General features: G+C 35.4%; 1 protein-coding gene across 2 annotated transcripts; it reads right to left on the bottom strand.

Annotated features, from left to right (window-relative positions):
• Nucleotides 1-473: 473 nt before the first annotated feature.
• On the bottom strand, nucleotides 474-16,339 carry ABHD13 (abhydrolase domain containing 13). Of its 2 annotated transcripts, XM_038007880.2 has the most exons (3): nucleotides 16,071-16,308; nucleotides 10,283-10,491; nucleotides 474-5,528 (listed from the first exon to the last, which is right to left on the bottom strand). In XM_038007880.2, exons 2-3 carry the CDS (start codon nucleotides 10,344-10,346, stop codon nucleotides 4,495-4,497), a joined length of 1,098 nt encoding a protein of 365 aa, XP_037863808.1. In that variant the 5' UTR covers nucleotides 10,347-10,491; nucleotides 16,071-16,308; the 3' UTR covers nucleotides 474-4,494. The 2 variants fall into 2 exon arrangements, with proteins under 2 accessions (XP_037863808.1, XP_007959058.1); XM_007960867.3 differs by lacking the exon at nucleotides 10,283-10,491 and having other exon boundaries at nucleotides 16,071-16,339.
• Nucleotides 16,340-16,378: the final 39 nt, after the last annotated feature.

Below are 16,378 nucleotides of genomic sequence, written 5' to 3'. Positions count from 1 at the left end.
TTGTTAGGAAAAGCAAGGTATAGGCCCCTAAAGGCTGAGTTAGTATCAGGCCATTTTTTGATCATTAAAAACCATTAACTAAAATACAAATAAGAGGGGAAAAAAAGCAGAATTTTTTTAAAAAGCATTTTATGAAATCTGAAGGTAACATAATAATTATGAAGTTAAAATGTATTCATTCCTAGATTCAATTAACTAAAGAAATGCATTAGGGATTAGTCATTCACCAGTGGTTCATGTATAGTTTTAATATGAGCCTAAATTAAATGTAAGAGGATAATACTCTCTGGGGAATGAAATATAAATCTAACTTCTATTTTTTATCCACACCATTACTAGAATAAAATTCATTAATTTTAGTACAAATTAAGGCATTTTACATAACCATTGAGAAAACTTTAATGTCCTACCATAAAATTCTAGATTAACAATTTTTAAAAAAAGACTGAATACAAACTATCTGAAGACATTAATCAAATTTTTAATGTACCAATTTATTGCATATGTCAGTACAGAAAAATAGAAAGTATATTTTAAAAGAAATTTATTGTAAAAAACAAATGTAAATGTTTGCTTCCCATGGTTAGCACACAATGTACTGTGACATTCAAATTTGAGTTATAAAATTTTATTACTTCAAATAAAATGTGGCAAATAACAAAAATGATTTACATTATGAAATGGGATTAACTTATTTTATACTGAACATACTTGAATATGTTAAAAACAACTTGAATTTTCCATATACGCTGTACTGACAGAAATCATTATAAATTATGGTAAACACACACTCACCTGTTACATATGTATATACGGCACTTTTTGTAAAAAAGTGTCTCATACATAGTCCTGTGTTTAAACTACATTTTAAGATACAAAATATAAATGGAGGTATATTTGCGCCATGTGGCAAAAATGTGTAGACTAATATTAAGATGACTGCATTTGTCTTGCCATACAAATGAATATATTATTTCCAATTTGCTAAAACGATGTGTGTGTGTATATATATATATAGTATTAAGAATAAACAGAAGTACATTTCATTTTCTACCCTATCAATTTAAAAAATAAATGTCTGTGCTCTGTCATTTCCATCTTTACCTGAGTAATATGAAAATACATAAATTTAAGTGGATAATCCAAAAGGGTTACTTATGACTAATTTTTCCTCTCACAGTTTTAAAAAATATACATAATTATCAAACATAATAGGAAAAAGGGAAAGGAGAAGAATCAGTGGAAGATTTCAGTATCTCAATCGTGACTTAAATTAAAAAGTGACTTCTGTGACATTCTTTTTACAGTTTACCTTACCTATCCCTATCCTCAAGGAGAAAAGGGTCTCCTTAATCTAAACTGCTCTTAAGCTATCTGAGCTTGAAAGATAATTTACAAAAAATGAAATACGGCCTTCACTCTTTAATTCCCCCAAACCTATTCCCACCAAGCCGAATCTTACAAATGTAAGAAATATGTAAGCATCAGATGGTATGAATTCTCAACAGATATTATAGCATCATTACTCCAATGACATATTACCAAAGCTGTAATCTATGTAATTATCAAGTGTCTACAGGTAATCATAAATTTCAGCAGCCCTGTAGCAAAATTCAGAACACCATTTTTATGAAAATATCAATTTTAACAGTCAAAAACATTGCAATAACAGGGTAGTTGCAATGTCAAGTGCCACAGCCACTTTTTGTTAGAAATGCTTTGCGTCCAAATGTTTTGCACTATTTCCTTTCACCAATCTCATTATTTTCTATATCTAAATGTAAAAATTGTGTCACACTTTTCTTTCTAGTTGTTTCTATCCTACTAGTATTCTATTACCTGTCACAAATTATTTTTTCTCTTATTTTGCAGAATTCTTTTTAGGGTCCTTTTTTTATATTTTTTTCACCAGTTTTTTCCCCCCAATCATTCCCTTTAAAATAACGGATGTGAGATTTTATTCTAAATGAGCTGTATCTTGCCATATTTAAGATCACTCTAGGATCCCCAAATTTATAGTAACTTAATAACTTAGAGTTCTTTTGTAAACTCCTATAGCTGCTCTTGCATAAATAAGTCAGAAGTTAATACACAAGATAGGTACATATACTTCCATTCACTAAGCTATGGGTCCAAAGTGAAGGAGTGACTCCTGAAGAAGTCTCATTTCACCAGGACCAATTGCTTTGGCTACAAAACTAGAAATACTTTCAAAAATGATGCCATGGGCTTCATGGACCCTGATACTAAGTTTGTTTTCCACCTCTCACTCATCTAAGGAAACAGTCTCCAATACAGATGCTAGTGAAGAAAGATGTGGTACAGCCCTAGGCACAGCCTCTGCCCTTAGCTGCAGAAAGAAAGGCTCCTTAACCCTACGAAAAGAATGAAGGTAGGGGACGGCAAAACAAGTACTCTACAATTTTTGAAGTCCTGGCTTAAAATTTAAAAAGATAGTTTATAAACCTGGAGTATCAAAAAGAAAAAGCAGCATAAAAGCAAAATACTGATGACGAAACAGCTTTTATATCTCATCAGCATATTTAGAACTAAAGCTGATAAAATTTCTCCATAGTGTAATGACTGATTACATAAAAACATAAGGTATTTTTTTGTAAACTTTAAAGAATGATACAAATATAAGGTATGCTATGTAAGCTCGTGTCTAAATATACGTTTTGTTGTATTTTCTTTTTAATACATTTATATTTAGAATAGTCATTCTACATAGCAAGGACTGACAAGAAAAGTAGCCTTTAATTGTGGTGAATTTATACATACAAAATATGCCTTCCATGATATGCATTACCAACTTGTTTTAAAAAGCAAGACTTTTTACAATTAATAATTTATAGCAAAACATTATTCTTAGAAATCATACTTGCTATAATTTATTTTTTCTAAACACTGGCATAAAGTGAATAAGAATGCTATTTGGCACAAGTATTTCTAGCCCTATCTCCATTGAAAGTTTTAAATTGAGGTCAACATTATTGACCCATTATTTCTCTGTTCTAGCTGCTTGCAGAAAGCCACTAAATACAGCTCAAATATTCAAAATATTATATGTTAAAGCCGACATAATATTACACAAAGCTCAATTACATCTAATTTTTGAGGACTGCATGAAACAACTTGGCACAATTATGACTCAGAGTGTGTATTTTTATTAAGGTATATCCTGCAAGTTTTAAGGGACTTTTTTCTAAGATTTTCTTACTTTTCTATGCATCTAAATCCTACTTCCCACCTATAGCTATTTAACTGCTAAATGTGGTAATAGGTTTTGTGTCAAAAAGCTCCAGAATTCCTTCATTCCCACACTCCTACATGTAAAACTTTTAAAATAAATAAATAAGACTTCCTAAAACTGTCTTTTGATTGTAGGAGTTCTATTTCACAGCAACTGGAACATTAAACCAAGAACATTGTTTTTTATTGTTGTTGTTGGATTGTGTAACTTTTATTTTCAAGAAGTTCAATAAATGATATCTTGCCTTTGATAGGATAGATATAACTAGGTACTGGGACTTAAAATCAAATGTGAGAATTTTTTTAAAGTAGTATGTACAATCCTGTAAAGATAAAAGACTTCCTCATTTAATTCTAACTAGTGCTAATCTTCACTATGACTGCTATGAGTGGTTCAGCTGAAGACTTACAAAATCGATAGAAGCTAAAATTCTCTTTGCCACCAAAGTTACAAATGTTAAAAAGTTGAAATATGCACATCAAAGCTGCAGTAAAATTCTAAATTTCTATTTCTACATGCCATGATCCAGACTGTACCTAACAAAAACACGGTACATTTATATTGGAAAACAGGGTCCCATTTATTTGTAAGAAAAAGCTGGATCTCAGCATTCACCAGAGCAAAATTCAATGGCGACCTGCACACAGGTCTCAATTTCACTTCTTGCCAAAAACAAAATAGAGTTTACATAAAAATAGATATAACCCAGATAACCATATACATCAGTATATGACCAGTGCTATTTACATGTAAAATGTTGCATTGCATAATTCAAGGAATAAAATACCATCATGCATTTCATTTAACTTTTAAGGTGAAAAATGCAGTTACAGAACTAAGTTTGCTTACCATGATTGTCCCAATATTTACTTAAGAAATAATACCCAAAGGTTTCTTGTTTACATATCTCTTTCCACATCTAGCTATTCATCTGTGTAACAGATTACACCACTTTAGCAACAAGAAACTTTTGAACAATATCTAATATACTGACATATTAAACTAAAGATATGAATACATAACCACATTGAAAGTTTTGATGAAAATGTATGAAATAATCCCAAGAATTATAGTTTTTCAAATGTAAAAAACTATTTGGAATATTATAAAGGAGCAGTGAAGTCCTTTCAAAGTTTAATGTCACTCTTCAGACAGGTACAGACATAACACACTTCTAAAAGGAACATTCTTTATCATTCTGCACAAATCAAAATACAATGCAATAATCAAAAAGGGAAACATTATATAATTGTTACATTTGATGAAGTTTTTGCCATTTCTTCAGGAGAATGGCTCTTTACGACTTCTTTGATGAACTGTTCCAGTGCAGTGAAATAGCCTTGGCACTGCCATGTATCATTGTGAGTCCCATCTGGAAAAATGGCTAATCTCTTAGTCCGAGATGGGGAGAGTTCATAAAGTTGTTTCATCATTACTGGAGGAATTAATTGATCTGAGAGTCCAGAGATGAAAAGAGAAGGCATTCTACACTGAGAGATTTTTCTGTAGGACAAAAATTTATTTTTGTAGCACCATAAAGGAAGGTAACGCATTGGAAAGAATGAAAATAAAGTGCTGGCCATATGTGGTATGCTTAAAAATGTGTTCTCCACCATAATGGCTGAAATCCTATGTGAATTTTCAGAAGCCAAATGAATAGCCACTGCTCCACCCAAGGAACGACCAAAAAGAAAAATTTTTGTTTTATCAAGGTCAGGTCTAGTCATCACATAGTCTAACACAGCTTCAGAATCTAAGTAGAGTCCTTCTTCACTTGCTTCTCCTTCACTTTTTCCATATCCTCGATAATCAACCAGCAAAAGGTTGACTTTGAGGTTAACCAACATAAGTAATGCATTTGGCAACCTGTGACCTATGTTGCCTGCATTCCCATGAAAATAAATTATAGTTGGGGAATAGGGTGAATTGTCTCCAGTGTATCGTATCAAAATAAGATTCAGACGTATTCCATCTTTGGTTCTGATGAAAATGTTTTCATGTGGAATGCCAGTGGGCATGGGAACATAAAGACGTGAAGAGGATGGCTGTTCTGGAAAATAAAGCAATACATCCTGGAATTTATACAGAATACCTGCTATTGATATGAATATTAACAAAAGTAAGATAATGCCTCCATACAGATGAAAAGTCACTATTAAAGGTAAAAGAGAAATACGGCAGAGAGCCCAAGACCATGAAGCCAAGGCTATTAGCCATCTTTCAACAAAGTTCCACAGCATCCAGGACTTTTCCATTGTAGCTCTCTGTAAGTATCCTAGAGAGAGAGAGGGAGAATATTAATAATTCAACATGTATCTATTATTTTTAAAAAATCAATAATATAATAAACTATGGTACTAGGCCACATGTAATTGTTAAATATAGTAATAGGTATAGTCCATCCACAAAAGTAGCTGCTGTAATTTCCCTTGTCCTTTCTGTTCTCATATGTTCTACCATATCCCTCCACTGTCATATTTATGAAACACTAATATTCTTCAAATTAATTTATTTTTAAAAAATGCTTATTTACGGCCAGCTACCTTCATTTATATGTTCTCAGTGATTTGACCCCCAAAAAAGTTGATGCGATAGTGTCATTTTTTTTTTTTTAAATGAGAAAACAAGCTCAGGGGCATAAGTAGACTGGCCATCATCTGGCTCTCAATGTAGATGAGCTGGGAGGCAAACAAGCATGATTCTCCTAACAGTGGTACATTTACTGTTAGGTTACATATGTCCAGGGCAAATTGAACTGAAGAGGCAGTTCAGAAATTCTAACATAGCAAGACCAACCTAATATACTTTGTCAATTTTTTCATACACTGTAGCAAAAACTAAAGAAACTAGGATAAGGCGTTGGGCAAAACAAAACAAAATTTAAAAAAACAACTAGGGAAAGAAAGAATAAAAGTATCCCCCCTCTACCTCTAAGTTTTAACATTAAACTTAAATAATTTACTTACACATTAGATTCTAATATTGTATTATTTTTAAGAAAATGATTAATGATTTATCTTTCATATCTAATTAAAAATAAATATCATATTGCTAGTGTCATGAGAGCAGCAGTATCTTTTATATACTCTTTATTGAAGTTTCACATCCTGGGGTCAATAGATTGCTAAAATGTATTGATAAGGCAATAAATACTTGAGGGTTCAGTGTGAAACAAATACACAGAAATCCTCTGAGAACCAGAGATAAAGTAAAATGACTCACTGGAGAACAATTTTTAAAAAGATTACTAAAATATGTAACTGATATAAAGAAAGAAAAACTATTAAAAGAGAATTTTTTGTTTTCAAAAGGTTTATACATGTTGTCTTAAAAAGGCAGAAGAATTGACATATGTTACAAATTTTCTTATATACTATTCATCTACTTATGCTTATTTACTGAATTTTTAAAAATACATTTCCTTCTTTCCCACTAACCGAACTGCTATAAAGAAGTTATAGACTGATTATACAAATAATGAGTTGGATGATTTAACAAATTTGATTTTTTACTATTATTTCACTAAACATAGACTTTTACATTTGAATTATTATTCAAATGAACTGAACCTTTTTGAACATAAACCATTTTTCTCTGATTTCCCAGAAATCAACACTGCCACCCAGTGGTACCAAGTTTTATTACAGTATCATATCCTCCCTGAATAACTACTTATCACCTATTTCCAGCCTCAACAGCCTTTTCAGTAGAATGAGAGTTATTTAAATGCTTACCTATAAGGCTGGTCATTAGTATCAAGTAAGATTAATAATAAGATCATTCATAAATGTTATAGACACGTTAACTTTATTTGCTTTTGTGACTAGTATTTCTGGTTCTACTACTTTCTTAATGTGTTCTGCTCAAATTAGTTCTTACTTAAAAATTTATTATAAAACCAGATAAAATAGCTCCAAATATATGAATAAAGCATAATTTAAAATGTGAATTTTACTTTTACATTTGTATCAATTTACATAAAATTTCAACTTATGAACTTTGAAAAGTTATTTGCGTTTTAGTAGCCTCTAACATCTAATTTTAGCAAACAATACTGAATTAAAATTTATAAGGCTAGGAAGTGTATTTCTCTTTTTTCACTATTGTATCTCTAATGTCTAGTATAGCACTCTACATATACTTATGACTAAAACATTTTTAAAATAATCTGATTACATATACAAATTATCAAATTTATTTTAAAAAATAAAAGTATTCTTAGCAGTGGGCATATATGTTTAAAACAACATCAGAAAAAGGGGCATATTTGTTTGGGTCTTTTACTGGCTAGGAATAATAAGGGATAAACTTATAGTTCGCCACAAAACATTCCTGAAAAGTCACATTAACTGTTTTGTGATAAACAATCATAATCTTACAATGAGTTCTTGCACTACAGAAGTCAGAATAGAAGTCAATTCATCTTGAGTAATATCAAATGGAAGTCATTGTTAAGAACAGGTTAATAAAAATTGCTCTGGGGTGGTGGAGTGCGTGGGTATGGGCGTGTTTTCTCTTTAAGATATTCTTACATTGGTGGTTTAGAGTAAGAACTCCACTCACAGATTGCCTTATTTTTACCTAACCCCGCTTGCTAATAATCTCTGTTCCCTAGTATGTATGGTATTTCCATCTCAAAGATGATCTTAAAGGAATCAGGACAAGTGAACAATATCAGGAAGGATTTTTAATTTACTAAATTTGCTGAAAAATATCAGCAAAGCACAATTACCATGCACCATCTGCTGAGATGTAAAAACAACTTCATACCCAGATATTATGATAGTCAATAAAAACAAACACTGCCTCTAATAATTAAAGTCGACTGCATGGATCCTACAGCCAGCATTATGCTTTCTATTTATTTTGTCAATAAATTAGTGTGAGTAAAGGGTTAACAAAACCTTTCTCCCTCTTCAGATAAAAAATGACCTCTCCTTAACCTTCCTGCACTGTTTCCCTGGAAACCTGATAAAGGTGGGATATCAGTTGTGTTTCTAAGCAACAGTGTAGTAAAAATGGCTCCTACTGATGAGCTACATCTGGATTGAGAGGACAGTGAGCAGGGCTAAACATGCCCAGTGGGAAGTATAAACAGGGGCTTTTCTGAATCGAATATGACTTGTAATTGGCTTGTCATTTGCTTAGTCCTGGATGCTATACTCATATGCTGTTACAAAAAGACACTGTTTCCTGTGGAGCATGAAGCAGCTAAGCCGGCGTGGCGCTCACTCCCACCCTTGTGTCATTTTCCACTAGAGCTGAGCTATCATCTGGGAACAATGTACCTAACACTGACACGTTGGGTTTTCAAAAAAGCAGAGAGGCTGATGCACAGTACGGTTCACTATGGTCTACTGGGTCTTGTGAGCATCAATGTCCAGTTGACCCCAACACCACTGCTACTAGTCAAGAAGAATGAGTGAGGCAATCAAGTATGTCCTATGTGGTAAAACACTTATAAAATGTGTCTTCAGAAGAGAAGTATTATTTGTCAGGTTCTTCTGCATGTGAAATCCATTTGCTGAGAAGATCTTCGCATCATAAAAATCAGGAAAAAGGATGCATTTAATACACTCAAACTTATATCAACTAGAAGGGCTGCTGAGTGGGACAGCCCATCAGACCTGTTCTATGTAGAATACAGAAATGTAGATAATCAATAACTTCTCATCTTCCAGTCTTCTTTTACATCATTACTGTATGTATTTTTAACCTTGTGTCTACATCTTAAATGAATACATGACAGTCCCATTACTCAATTTTCTGTTTGCTGTGTTATCAGATCCGGTATCACATGTCAAACATTTCTAAAACCCACCAATCTGTGGTTTTAATCACCCCCAGTAACTCCTTAACCATTTACTATCTGAGAACTTGCTGAGTTCTCATAACGATCTCTCATAAAATGTAAACTTCCCTTTAAAATAAATCTAGTGGATTTTTCTCAATCCACACTGCAACACCAGACCCCCAAAGTGTCATCTGCTGTTTGCTTCTCCTCTATACCCAAATTGCTGTTTCTCTCTGCCCTATACCCCGAAAAGCAGGCATTTTCCAAGGTCTTCTCCACTCTTTTATGTTATTATGTTCTTTCCCTCACTGATTTCATTCCTTTTCATGGCTCCAATTATCACACCTGTGTATGAATTATTCCCAATCTACAAGTCTACTCTTCATCTACAATCTTAATTTACCTGTTCCTCATGTACCTGATGCTTCACTGATATTTCAAACTTATCCAAAACTAAATGCATCCTGCTCCCTTCCCAATGTTTTGCAGGCTTTATGCTAATTATGCACACAAAAAAGCATGATGTGTAAACAAAGGTATTTTTTGAAAACCCAGGATATGTAGCTAAGATTTAAGTGTTACAGTTTATTATAACCTGTACCAGTCTTGTATTTGAATGGAAAAAAAACAACAACCTTAGAAATAACTTTTGTGCTTTCTAAATGAAGTGGTTTGAAGAGTCACATTGATATTAGTGAGTGTGTCTCAAAAACTAATCTACTAAAAGCATGACTAATCTTTATTATCATGTACGGTATAAATTAGGTATGATTGTTTTCCTTTTAAAAGAATGGTTTTGTCGTATTAGTGACATCCTGGTATACTACATAAGTAGTTTGATCATCTGAGGCAGTTTAAGATATGGTGCTCATCTTGAGGATTTACGGTCCTAACTGGCTTGCTGTAGTCACCTCTAGTGCTCCCTACTTACTGTCTCTAAATTTAAGTCCATTATGGGTATATAATAAACAATTTGAGACTAAAAATAAGAGCAGTCTAGAAATGTAAAGCTCTCACACCACCTTGCTGGCTAACAGTGTTAGCTGAATGGTAAGTCAGCTAATGGCATGAGTGATGGCCATGCTTATCTGATGTCTACTAATCATCTCCTGTGTTCATACAGGTACCTGGAGGATCACAAACGGTTCCATTTTTAAGGAAAATTATTTAATTTAAATAACTATTTTATAAAGTGATGCTTTAAAAAAAGAGATCAATATTGAAGTCATGCCCACCATGAATGGAATGAGTCCTCAGAATATCACTGCAGGCTCCCAGGGAAGCTATGAAATCCAGCATGCAGCACTGAAGCAGGCCTATAGTTGATTTCCCAGCCTCTTCCGGAAGAGATGGTCATCAGATTCCAGTGCATCCTAGTATGCTATACAGCCCTGGCTCTCAAGTAGCTTGTGATCTACTCAGTAATGTTCAAGCGACTCTTGAGCTACTCAGGAGACAGATATGGATACAGATAACTACATATATCTAACATAAGTTCATTTAATTATAGAGCAGACAAAGAAAAATCAAAGAAAGATGACAATTGTCCTTAAAAACGGCAAAGGAAAATCAAAACCTTAGCTATATCTTTCCTTCGCAACATAATTTTAGTAGTCTCTGGATTTCATCAAGGTTGATTACTTAGAGAAACCAAGTGAAACTTATGCAATGTTTTAAAAGCAGGACAAAGCATAACTCCAGGATTAAGAATCTCTATTACTTTCCATCAAACAGCTGTCTGTGACACTTATTTTTATTCATTTAGCACAATTATTCACAGAAACTGCAAGTATTCAGCATAATCTAAATAAATACTTGGCAAGAATAGCATAGAGGAATTTAGAGCTGTTAAACTGGATGAACTTTGAGGGTTCTATTAAATCTGAGATCTTTCTATGCCAGTGGTTCTCAAAACGTGGTCAGAAACCTGAGGGTCCCCAAGACCCCCTAATGGGGTCCACAAGATCAATATTATGCTCATAATAATACTAAAATGTCATTTACCTTTCTCACTGTTTGACATGTGCACTACTGGTGCATAAGCAATGATGGGGAAAATTGCTGGTGCCTTTACAAGAACCAAGGTAGTGGCCTCACATGTTCGAGTCACTGTATTCTTTACCACCATGAGCTCACAGTAAATAAGGGAATAATCCAGTTCACTTAAGAATGTCAAAGAAGTAGTAAAAATTATTTTATCTCAACTAACAAGTACACATCTTTTTAACACATTGTGTGATAAATGGGTGACAAAATTGGAAGTGCACATAAAGCATTTTGTGCTATGTATTGAAATACATTTATATTGTGAGTTGAACTAGCTGCTTTGTTCAGGTGACAACATTTTTATTTAAAAAGACAACTGACAAACTATGGTTGTTCAGACTTAGAGGTCTGGCAGATATTTACTAGAAAATGAATGAGGTTGCCAATAGCTAGTCGACACTTGAGACCTTTTTGATGGCACTGTGATAATCTATTAATATTAAATGTGTCACCATTTGGAAGAATCTGCATAACTGAATAAACCAATATATTCCAAATGACCAATGAATGGTGTCACAAAATCAAGCAAACATGAGTAAAAAATTCACTACAAGTCAATAAATTTTGATGTAACAAGAGACAAAAATTTCTCTGATGTAGGTTTCAGATGGCATGATGTAACTGACCTCTAAGGAAGTGCCTCCTGTTGAGTGATGGAGTCAGTCGCACCAAGGAGTATCCACAGTTCTCTATTACAATACTCTTCCCTTTACAACAACAAATTTGTGTGAGCCTCACTTCCTTCATGTTTCACTTAAAGAGCCCAATAATCCGCCTGCCTTCTATGAGGCAGACATTAAATTACAAAAATATAGTCCCATGCCTCTATTTTTTGTAATTAAAATTGTTTTATATAAAATTTTATTTATGTGAGTATGTAATGAACTTACTACTGCTATTTTTAAATGAATTAAAACTTCCAGTTTTAATGTATATACTTCATAAACTTCCAGGTTTAGTTTCTAACACAATAAATATCTATATAATCCACATACATACAAAAAAAAAATCTTTGGGATCTTTACATTTCTAAAATGTAAAGGGGTCTGGGACCAAAAAGCTTGAGAACTACTGTTCCACACTATTTAACCATATAACTTTATTGCCTTATGCCCCAAGACTTGCCCTCTTCAAATTAAGAAAGATATATTACATTTATCTAAATCCTTTCTGCATTATAACATACGTAAATATATTTAAGGTTTTTACCCAGTAATATTTTCTCCAAAAATTAAAAGTAAATAAAAACTTAAATATATCAAGAACTGAAACTCAATAGTAATACATTTTAATTATTGCCGTAAGGTTAGTAGGAGAGTAAACTAGACAAAATCTACTATATCATAGATAACATTTTACAATAAAAATTATATTTTAATGAAGGTCAGAACTGCTCTACAAATTAAAGTCTAGTTATTTTAATTACTTTTAATTAAAAAGTGTACATTGGGCCAGGCGTGTGGCTCATGCGTGTAATCCTAGCGCTTTAGGAAGCCAAGGCAGGCGGACTGACTAAGCCCAGCAGTTTGAGACTAGTATGGGCAACATGGTAAAACACTGTCTTTACTAAAAATTACAAAAAATTAGCCGGGCATGGTGGCATGTGCCTGTAATCCCAGCTACTAGGGAGACTGAGGCACGAGAATCACTTGAACCCAGGAGTCAGGGTTGCAGCAAGCTGAGATCGTGCCACTACACTCTAACCTGGGTGACGCAGTGAGACTCCGTCTCAAAAAAAAAAAAGTGTACATTGTACTGCATATTGTATATCGAGTTACGGATTCTGCCACTAGCAAATGGTCTTTTAAAAATACAAAAAAGTGCATTACCCATAGGTGAATTACAACGAATTTCCCAAAAACAATTTGGCAAAAGGCTAAACAATTTCAAATACAATTAAAAAGTCCTAAGTCATAAATGTACTATTATTTCTTTAAAGGTCTTTAAGTCCATCCTAAATTGATAATTTTGGGAACAGCTTGTTTAAAAATAAAAACAGTTCATACATTTAAACAAACAAACAAAAAAAAAGACGCCTACAAGTGGAAAGAACAATGTGCAGGTTCAAGTGAAGACTGTAAAAAGTGGAAAGCGAGTTCATGTGTCAATGCCAACATCCACATGCCAGCAGAGAATGAGGACCCCACACCCCATGGTGCTCATTAATGACTCTGTGTGAATCACAGCTTCCAATCACATGTGAAGTAATGTGGAAATCAGATTCAGTATTGTTACATCAATCTCTCTCCTCTTCTGTTAAGCATTGGGAAGTTAAGAAACCATGCCAGCTGCACAGCTAAAATGGAAACACAAATAGCTGCTATCAAGGTGTTGGAGACACCACAGAATGAATTATCCATTTCCCTAATGGTTACCCACATGCCATCAATAATGAAAAAGTGTGTATTGATAGTCCTACGGGACAAATGAACAGTAACTGCCTATGGAGATGCTGGATAATATCTGGATAGTTCAGACAGCATTTTTAACTAGGATTTAAATCTGCATGAGCAAATAACTCAAATAGCTCAAAAAATTATACCACATAGCTCAAAAATTATACTTAGTAGCTTTTTCGTGCTTGAAAAGCTTGGCAAATAGAGTCAACTCTGGCAGAAGTAAAATGAGAGATTATTGTTACTATGGAAGCCAACCACAATTTGTTCTGAGATTATAAATATCTGAAATGTTTAAAAAAAAATCCACAAGCCTAAAACTGTAGTGATGTTAGACTGATAATGAAATTCACAAAGTTTCCAATTTATAAATGGGCAATGTTCTAAAACTTTACCTATAAACTAGATGGATGAAACTCAGAATATTTGTTTTGTATAAAACCAGTGTTATGCAACATTAAGTATGTGAAAGTAAGTACAACTAGAAGCCTTACTAGAAGTATCGAGATTCTCAGGCTAGCTCATCAATGCCTGTAGTCCATGTACTGGAAATACTACATCTTTGCAAGGAATTTCAGCAGAATGCACTGTTGTAGGAGTTAACACCGTGTGAAACAGAAACATAAAATGTAATAATGGATTACAAAATCTGTCATTTGAGGAAAACTATCTTCATTAGAAGAACTGGAGCGTTTTTTAAGTCTACACACACACAAAAAAGGCTATTTAAAGGTCTTAAGACTTTCCTGACGCAACTAAACAAGGATTAGAAAGATTTCAAAATCTGAGTAATACATTAAACAGAGAAACAGAAATAGATTCCCCTGAGATAAATTATGAGGACAGATCATGGGAAAATGTTAGTCCAACAGCTTCCTGCACCTATCACTAAGTTATATTGTTAGCCCAGGGCAATTTGGTTAGTAAACCCTCTTATTCACATGTCAAGAGGCCTTTGATGTGTCCAAGAAGAGAGCAGTGTGCCAAGAGCTACCTGTAGGTACCTGGCTTGCTTTCATCATTCCAAGTTAACTCTCAATCGGAGGCAGTGTGGTGCAATGGAAAGGAGACAGTGTTTTGGGTCATGGTCTGTTAATAGATAGGTAGCTTTTGCCAACTCACTTAGCCTCTCTAAATATGTATTTCCTCACATGTAAAAGGAGGATGAAAGATTAAATTGAAATACTGTTGAGATAAAATGTAACAGTGTGTTAAGTGCAGCTACTTCTATGAGACAAAATTTAAATTAATTATCTACTATAGCAGAGTATGTGAAAGTAAGGACAACTAGAAGTCCTATTAGTCCTGGATTAAATAATGGATTTCCTAGAGGCTACCGTATCCGAACACAGGAAGTAATCAGAGCAATGCACTCTTTTTCTGTTAAAACCAAACTCAGGTAGTAGATCCTCCAAAAAGCTTTCCTTGGACCCCTACTCCCTCCTGCCATCCATTCCATATTCTTTAGTTTGTGCAAACTTACGTGGCAGAAGTTACTATTACAGCGTAATTAACCTGCTTACACAGGCTGTGAGTTCCTTGATGACAGAGACCTCATCCTATCCAACTCCACATTTTTAGTATGCAGCAGTGCCTGATGCATAGTCGGCCTCTATTAACAACTATTTAATTGAGCAGCTGATGTCTTAGGTAGGATATCATGGCATTAACACTAAATGGGCAATCACGAAATCTTACACAGTAAAATAAAATTTGATATTTTAGTCAAAGACGAGTGATTTCCCTAAGCATGCATACCAATAAGTATTGATCCACGAACCCTCTCCCGTCAAAAGAGATCAGTGAAAATCCAATACCAACACACAAAGCCAATATACTCATCTCTCTCTATCCAGTTACTATCACATAGTAAACATAAATAAGAGTTGTTAAATGGGGACGGACTTTTTTTGGTTTTGATACCTTGGGCAGTAACACTAGTAATTCATTTTACTGAAATGTTGACTAAAATCTACAGCAAAATTGACTTCGATTGTATAGGGTGCTTTTTTGATGTTTCCTGAATACCCCAGAACTTCCTGCCCTGATATTCACAGGTTACTGGCGTGATTAGATGGGGACTCTCCCTTTCTCCAACCTAGTAGCTGGAATTATTCTATTTTACTTTTCATGTCTGTGGGGGAGAGGAGGGTTGGATTTTAAAGATCGCAGGTTTGTACACATTACTGGAAATGCAATTGACACAGAACACTAAGATACGTTTTCGGTTCCAATTACAAAACGACACCCGGCGAGCCTCTGGCAATGCGCGCACCTTAGTTTCCAAAACAGGTATGTGGCTTCAGTTTGCTGCCCCTGGTGAGGGGTGAACGGAATAGGGGCGGCCGGCAGGGCTGCAGCGCGGGCCGGCACGGTGCCCCGGGCTGGTCCTCCACAGCCCCCGGCGCTCGGCCCCCTCACGACCCCCCCGGGAAGCCGCACTGGCCTCGGGGCTCCCCCCACGGCCTCCCGGGAGGGTTTCGCGCCTGCCTTGAGGAGCCGGCGGCTCCCCACGACCCTCCTAGAAGGCGCGGACCGGCGCTCGGGCCCCGCGGGCTCGGGGTCCCCAAGCCGCACTTACTCAGACTCGCGGACAGGCTGCGCAGTCGGCCGCGGGCACGAAACCGGGCGCCGCGCAGCAGCGTACCCCCGCGTCGCTTCCGTCGCTCCTCATCATCCTCCTCCAGCCCAGGGGCCGCTGCCGTCGCCACGGTCTAGCCCGGAGCTCCTGCGGTGCGCTGTGGCCCCACTTCCGGCCCCCGCTCGGGTGTCGCCGGCAAATGCCCCCGCCGGCTCCCACATAACCTGTTCTCCGTCTCCGCTCCCGGAGTGGGAACCCTGCCCGCTCTCCCGAGCATGCGCAGAAGCCGCTGCCCGGGGAGCCCCCGC

This window comes from Chlorocebus sabaeus, chromosome 3, assembly GCF_047675955.1.
Source record: "Chlorocebus sabaeus isolate Y175 chromosome 3, mChlSab1.0.hap1, whole genome shotgun sequence".
NCBI classification, from domain to species: Eukaryota; Metazoa; Chordata; class Mammalia; order Primates; family Cercopithecidae; genus Chlorocebus; species Chlorocebus sabaeus.
This window is presented reverse-complemented; position numbering and strand designations above follow the sequence as displayed.

Excerpts from the sequence above, each read along its gene's own strand:
- ABHD13 (XM_038007880.2), bottom strand. The coding sequence starts at position 10,346 with ATGCTGGATTTCATAGCTTCCCTGGGAGCCTGCAGTGATATTCTGAGG. Across the intron at positions 5,529-10,282 it reads GAGGACTCATTCCATTCATG|GATACTTACAGAGAGCTACA; the intron begins GTGGGCATGACT and ends CTCTCTCTCTAG.